Source organism: Otolemur garnettii, unplaced genomic scaffold (assembly GCF_000181295.1).
Source record: "Otolemur garnettii isolate 467f Iridium unplaced genomic scaffold, OtoGar3 scaffold00014, whole genome shotgun sequence".
Taxonomy (NCBI): domain Eukaryota; kingdom Metazoa; phylum Chordata; class Mammalia; order Primates; family Galagidae; genus Otolemur; species Otolemur garnettii.
Genome location: NW_003852409.1, coordinates 26,008,633 through 26,016,475, shown reverse-complemented (window position 1 = coordinate 26,016,475; position 7,843 = coordinate 26,008,633). Strand labels below are relative to the sequence as shown.

At 35.5% G+C, this 7,843-nt stretch overlaps 1 protein-coding gene across 1 annotated transcript in view; it reads right to left on the bottom strand.

The window, feature by feature from the left end:
* Positions 1 to 7,843, bottom strand: part of RABGAP1 (RAB GTPase activating protein 1) — a 157,425-nt gene that overhangs the window by 83,090 nt on the left and 66,492 nt on the right. Inside the window, exon 13 of the mRNA XM_003785286.1 lies at positions 6,966 to 7,116. Within this exon, the coding sequence (XP_003785334.1) occupies positions 6,966 to 7,116 (151 nt within the window). The remainder of the gene's footprint in view (positions 1 to 6,965; positions 7,117 to 7,843) is intronic.

Sequence of the window (7,843 nt, the reverse complement as noted above, 5' to 3'; positions counted from 1 at the left end):
TTTAGCAATCTCACTGTGGGGAAAAGGAAATGAATGGTCACAGGTGTAGAACCTCTCATTTCAGTTCACATAAGCTTTTGGCAGAGCTGAAACACCTACTCAGGCTTCCTAACTCCACGGCCAGTTTTCCTTTTGCCAAACTGATCCACTTTTATTGCTAGGTGTCCATAGGCAAGTTCTCATGATTAAATATTATCCAATTCTTCCTAATACCAAATCTACGAGAGAGAGACTTTTAATTCAAAAACAAAACAGGCCAGACACGGTGGCTCATGCCTGTAATCCTAGCACTCTGGAAGACTGAGGCAGGAAGATTGTTTCAACTCAGGAATTTAAGATCAGCCTGAGCAAGTGCAAGACTCTACCTAGATAGAAAACAGAAAAACTAGCCAGGCATGGTGGTACACACCTGTAGGCCCAGCTACTTGGGAGACTGAGGCAGAAGGATCACTTCAGCCCAAGAGTTTGAAGTGGCAGTGAACTATGATGATGCCACTACACTCTAGCTGGGGTACAAAGCAGGACTCTGCTTCAAAAAGTCCCCCACAAAACAAACAAAAACCCTAAGGAACACAATTAGCTTATTAACCACGCTATTAAACTGAACATTTAAATTATATTTTCCAGAGTAGCAAAATGTAGCTGGGCCTGCAGGTCTTGCCTCTAACAAACAATTAGAAATGTAAATACTGGTATAAGGGCTTGCTATTAGTTGAGGTTCTGCATAAAAGTTTGCAATTCATGGCAATCCACCAAAGCTGAAAGTTACTAGAGAAAACAATGCAGGTAAGTTTCAGAAAAGACAAGGTCAACTGCATGGAGGGAAAGAGAAACATCAAAATAGATTATTATTTCATTACTTTCTCATTTATTAAAAGGATCTTCTAAAGAAGCAGTTTTCATGTAAATTTTTGCTACTAAGTGCTGAATTAAAAGGATAGAAAGAGCTACCAATAGAAAAGGTGAAAACTAAAAGAAAGAAGGACAGAGGATGATTCTGGAAACTAGAAACCAGAAAGGCCATCTTTTGCCTTCATTCTCAACGCCAACTTATTTGATTCACCAGAGACAAACAGCTATAGGAATTAGAGACAACTGAGAGTAAGAGATGCCATGAGAGTCCCTGTGGATTACTTAGGAGGCTTTCTTCCCTTTGAGTCTGCCAGGTTTTATTTAAGAGACCAAGACAATCTAGAAATCAAACCCAGATATCTAAGAACTTAAGATATGACAAAAATGGCAGCTTAACCCAGTAGAAAAATGGAAGTAGCACAACTGGTTATCCATCTGGAAGAAAGTAAAATTGGACTGTACGTCACGTACAAAAATAAATTCCAGATGGATTAAAGACATAAAAATTAACACATATGATAAAAATCTTACACGAAAATCTTGAGAACTACATTTACAAAATCTAGACTTAAAAGAGACCTTAACAAAGACAATTTTCTACTTTTTTTGTGGCATGAAACCATCTAAAGTGAATAAAAAATGAACAGTTTTTAAGGACACTATTTATAATGCAGATGTAAAGGTTTAATATACGTAAGACATAGAAGTGCTCAGAAACTGACATCTCAAAAAGACTTATTGGACAAACATACAAAGAATATGAAGAGTATACAGAGCAAATAGCTCAAATTTAACAGCAGTCAGGGAACCACAAGCTAAAGATATGCTGGCATCATTAACATCCACTGATAGCAAAAATTAAATATAGTGATAAGTAATATTGCTTGAGATATGGGTCAACAGGTACTCTGTTAGTACAGTAACACTCCTGGTGGAACTGTGAAATGTCATATTCTTTTAAAGAAGTGAACTGGAATACATTAAATAGCTAGATTAAAAAACATTTTATCCTTTCATCTAGCAATCATGCTGCTAAGCCTCTATTCCATTAAACTAAAGAAATTAAGAACAGAGGGTTTGGCAAGTTCCCACTCAAAGGGAACAATACTTGGGTATATGGCACACTTTCTGGGTGATGGAAACAACCAGAACTTGGACTTTATCTTACAAATGCAAACAATATAACCTAATTCTGTGTACCCTCATGTTAGTTTGAAATTAAAAAAAAAGTAAAAACAAAATTTTAAAAATTAAGAACATGAGTAGAGATGTTTAATAAAACACTATTTAGAGGCTAAAAACCAGAAACAAAGTAAAAGCTCACCAACAGTAAAATGATTTACTAGAAGATTATACTTAAAAATAAGCAAAGTAAATATGTATAGTCACTCACATTGTTGGAATACATTATGTATAAAGAAACTTTTAATTTTCATTCAAGATTGAAAAAAATAGGTTAGTGAGAAAGAAACTGCTTTGGAGACAGTCCTGAGTTCAAACTCCGTCTCTCCTATTTACATTTAATTAGCTGAGTGACTATAGTATGTTGTTTCTTTACTTTTTTTTGGTTGTTGTTGTTTTTTGAGACGTAGAGTCTCAAGCTGTCGCCCTAGGTAGAGTACCGTGACGTCACAGCTCACAGCAACCTCAAACTCTTGGGCGTAAGTGATCCTCTTCCCTCAGCCTCCCAATTAGCTAGGACTACAGATGCCTGCCACAACGCCCAGCTATTTTTTGTTGCAGTTGTCATTCTTGGTTAGCTGGCCAAAGCTGGGTTCAAACCTGCCAACTTCAGTGTTATGTGGCTGGCGCCGTAACCACTGTGCTATGGGTGCTGAGCCTGTTTCTTTACTTTTAAAATGGAAGTAGTAATCATTGCCTCACCAAGAATTTTTTAGAATTAATGATATAATGGATATAAAGTGCTTTTCACAGCATCTGACACATACTAAGTGCTAAAAAATAGTAGCTATTATTATTGATGTTTTATTTCCCTCTAAAAATTTTCACTTTAGGCTTGGTGCCTATGGCTCAAGTGGCTAAGGCACCAGCCACATACACCTAAGGTGGCGGGTTTGAATCCAGCCCAGGCCCGCCAAACAACAATGACGGCTACAACCAAAAAAAAAAAAAAATAGCCAGGCGTTGTGGCGGGCGCCTGTGGTCCTAGCTACTTGGGAGGCTGAGGCAGGAGACTCGCTTGAGCCCAGGAGTTGGAGGTTGCTGTGAGCTGTGATGCCACGGCACTCTACCCAGGGGGACAGCTTGAGGCTCTGTCTCACAAAAAAAAAAAAAAAATTTTTTTTTTCCACTTTAAAAAGGAAAACAGGGAGGAGTGCCTCTAAACTAACTCCATTGCTAACAGAAATAAGAAATTTCTTAAAAGCCTATTACATATTCTTAAGTTACTAAAAGGTCATTTGTCCTTGGGTTACAAAAGGTAACAAAAAAATTTCTATATGTACCTCATTCAAGATAGGCTTGACAAATGAAGCAAGATGATGAAAAAGACATTGATCAGTTTTGTTTACTAAAGTACCTTCTTTTAGCTTTCACTCTATAATCAAGCTACTTTTCCTGCTTTAAATTTAGTCTTTGAAGAAACTAAACAAAACAAACCTCTAAATATTGCAAATAAAATTTCAGAACAAAAAGCATATTATCTGGCAAAGATGCCATGTTCAGAATAAATAATTTCTAAAGATTAGTAATATAAATGTGCACAAATGTTACTGTGTAAATACATATGTTACATACAAATACTGTTGTGTGCAAGAATGTTCATAGCAGCTTTATTCATAATAGCAAAAACTGAAATAAAATCAAACATCTATTACAGAAGAACAGATTTTTAAAGAGTATAGTTTATTCATATAATGGAGTATTCTCAATAACTAAAAAAAAGAAACAAAAGAACCTGAGCTAATGAGAATGGATGAGCAAAAGAAATCAGACACAGGCTCAGTGCTTGTAGCTCTGCAGCTAGGGTGCCAGCCACATACACCAGGGCTGAACCCAGTCCTGGGCCTGCCAAACAACAGTGACAACTGCAACAACAACAGCAAAACAGCTGGGCACTGTGGCAGGCACCTGTAGTCCCAGCTACTTGGGAGGCTGAGGCAAGAGAATTGTTTAAGCCCAAGAGTTTGAGTTTGAGGTTGCTGTAAGCTGTGATGCCACGGTACTCTACTGAGGGCAACATAGTAAGACTCTTTGTCTCAAAAAATAAAAAAAAAAGAAATCAGACATAAACAAGTAACATACCATGTGACTATATAATTGCATTTCAATGAAATTAAAGAATAATCAAAACTAATCTAAAGAAAAAAAAGTCAGGACAGTGTGATTACTCAGTGTAGTAGAGATGGTTATGACCAGACAGAGATAAAAATAACGTTTCAGGGTGACAGATGCTCTTGGTAGTGGTTATAGCAGTGTATTTATACATAAAATATAATGCAGTTATACACTTTTAAAGTTGTGTATTTTACCATATATAAATTATGGCTTACCGTAAAAATAAATTTAACTAAAAAGTAACTTCCTAGACCTCCCCCATCAAAAAATCTTCAAAGTTAAAAAATGTAAATTACCATTCCCATACAATGATAACTGTTATTTCCAGGCAGACAGAAAGCAAAGCAATACCAATTTACATTGACTATCATTCTGATTTTTTAAAAAAACATTTGCAAACATTATGATGGTTAAATAATGCTTTTTCTGATCATCTACCAGCAATTTAACTAGTATATATACATCTAAAAACATTTTAAGATTCTAACCATATGTATAATAATAAAAGTTTAATGTGAAATACAAAGTATATGTCACCAATATGGGTAAATCATGAACATACTGACTGGCACAATAGAAAAAAATTTTTTTACTTGGGGTCATAGTTTTTTATTAGGTTAAGATAGGTAAAGCGAAGAAAATAAAAAGGTAAAGAGATGTGTGAGTTATATATGCTTCATGAGGTTCTAGGCTCAAACTAGCATAAGTTAACTATGACTTACATGCTAGTTAATGTATTAATCAAATATATCATATTTTATTAGTCATACAACCACTAGGTTCTTTTTCTAGAAACAGATTGTCTCCATTTTCATGGAATCAAAAAAACAATCCAATCAATCACAGATATTTCATGTCTTTAAATTATCTGCATGAATAGCCTTACTAAAAATATTTAAAGTAATAAACTCTTAAAAAATCATTTTTGATAAACTATTCCAAAGGACTTAAAGAAAAATATAGACAGTGTTAGAAGTCCAAAATATGATTTGTCAAAAAAAGAAAATAATTGGCTAGGTGTACCTTTGCTAACTATACAGGTTATATAATCTCATTCTTTGATGGCTTCATTTTTCCCATCTTGCCATGCCCGAGGGGCTCTTTTCTAGAATCCATCTCAAATATCATATTCCTGATAAAGACTCCCCAGGCTAAATCAATCACTCATTTTGATGGCTCCCATTTTGCTTTTCCAGACATTTTATCATATGACAGATCATTACTTTTGTGTTTGATCTAGCTCCCACACTATGTATGTAACAGGCACTCAATAAATGCTCATTAAATAATTATATCAACATAATGGAAATAATCAGAATATTGCTTCTTGAAATAAATAACATCTGTCTGAAAATAAGATTAAGAAGGAATACTACCATTCTGAAGACACAAAAATTGTTCTCTACTGAAGAAAGATCCCATATCTCACATTTAAATGCAGTTCTTTTCCATAGGAGTTTTTTGTTGTTTTTATCTTTAAAAAACTTTATAGAGATATTATTCATACCTTATAAGGTTTTAACAATTTTTAAAGAAAAGATTTCACCTTTTATGACATCAAAAAATTCTCATATATTAAGAATTCTGAGTAATCTATTCATTAGCTCAGATTTAGGATTTGCCTACTATTGAAGAATCTGTTTCCTAAAGTAAACACTTCAAGAATGTAGAAAACTAGGCCTGCCACCTGGAGCTCAGGGCTAGGGTGCCAGCCACATACACCAGAGCTGGTGAGTTTGAATCCAGCCCAGGCCTGCCAAACAACAGTGACAACTACACTACAATCAAAAAAAAGCTGGGCGTTGTGGGGGAGTGCCTGTAGTCCCAGCGACTTGGGAGTCTGAGGGAAGAGAATCACTTAAGTCTAACAGTTGGAGGTTGCCGTGAGCTATGATGCCACGGCATTCTACCGAAGGCAAATAGTGAGACTCTATCTCTATAAAAAAAAAAAGAATGTAGAAAACTAAAGCTGGCTCGGCGCCTGTGGCTCAAGCGGCTAAGGCGCCAGCCATGTACACTTAAGGTGGCAGGTTCGAATCCAGCCCGGGCCCACCAAACAACAATGACAGCTGCAAGCAAAAAATAGCCAGGCCTTGTGGCGGGCGCCTGTGGTCCCAGCTACTTGGGAGGCTGAGGCAGTAGACTCGCTTGAGCCCAGGAGTTGGACGTTGCTGTGAGCTGTGATGCCACAGCATTCTACCCAGGGGGAAAGCTTGAGGCTCTGTCTCAAAAAATAAAAAAAAAAAAAGAAAAGAAAACTAAAGCTAAAACAAATAACATGGACATAATAGCAAAAAATATTGTCTAATCTTGCAGAATATTACTTTAAATCTGTGTATGCTTGTATAAGAAATAATTTTTTTGTGCTCTGCGTGCAAAACCTTGAGGTATGCATAAACTTGAAAAGGGAATATTATAAAAAGGATTACAGAATTAATTTCATTCCAATTGTAGAAACTAGAATTAGACCTTTTCTACCGAGACCGTATTTTTGTGAAGTGTGAAAAAGATTAAAACAAATGAAAGAAAAATTTTACACACAGCATAGCACACCTGACCTGATGAAAAGTGAAATTACAGTCAACAAAGATACCCTTTGCCTCTGAAGTAAAGTTAATCAACGAAGAAAATCTATGCCTTCTCTGCTACGCAACAGAAAAAACCATCTTTAAGTTAGAAGTATACCACTATAACACTATAAATATTCTTATTTAAAGGAATTATAAAAAATTCTTGGAAGTTATATAACCACAATAATCTTTTCATTGCAAATCTCTAAAAGGATTAGCACTAAAGCTGAATTATTATCTCCTTACCTTTGTGATGAGAATGCGGTATTTTTCTACCAAATGGTCATTGTTGTGACAGCCTGCTAGCAGTTGCCAGACTTCTCCTCGAAGAGCTTCAGGAACTCCATTTCTTACTAAGGATGACAACTGCTTTGGTCTCACACTCAAGTTGAGATGCCTAAAAATAAAACCATAACCTGTAAGTTTATAAAAGGAAGATTCTCTAAGTAAGTGTTACTTTTATGAAAATTATTTTTATGAAAACTAAATTATTTACAAAGACTTGATAAGGTAACATACCAATGAAGAAAGAAAAAAATAAAGTGCTGTTGAATTACACGTGGCCATGATAACCATTAAGAGACTGGGAAGAAAAAATAAAAATCTACATGGATTCTACAAACTGCTTCCTAAGTATCTTTAATTTATTACTCTACTTTTTTCTCTTCTTTTTTTTTTTTTTTACGCAAAAGCAAAACTAGAAATCATAGATGGTGCTTTATGGTTATGTTTTATGTAAGAAAGATCAAATTCTGGGTGATGCCTGTGGCTCAAAGGAGTAGGGTGCAGGCGGGTTCAAACCCAGCCCTGGCCAAAAACTGCAAAAAAAAATAAAATAAAATAAAGAGCAAAATTCCAATTAACAGATACATAGTAAGAGACAAGAACTTGGCCCTAAATCAAAATTGACAAGTGAATTGTATATGCTCTAAGTTAAAATAAAATATTTCAAGTATGCTTTCAACTATTTTTACAATACTTTCCTTCACGTAACTTTTCTGAATGCCTATGGTGAGTGTACTAATGTAACATTAAGACTAGTTCCTAAGGCTCAGCGCCTATAGCTCAACCGGCTAAGGCGCCAGCCACGTACACCTAAGGTGGCGGGTTCGAATCCCCAGCCC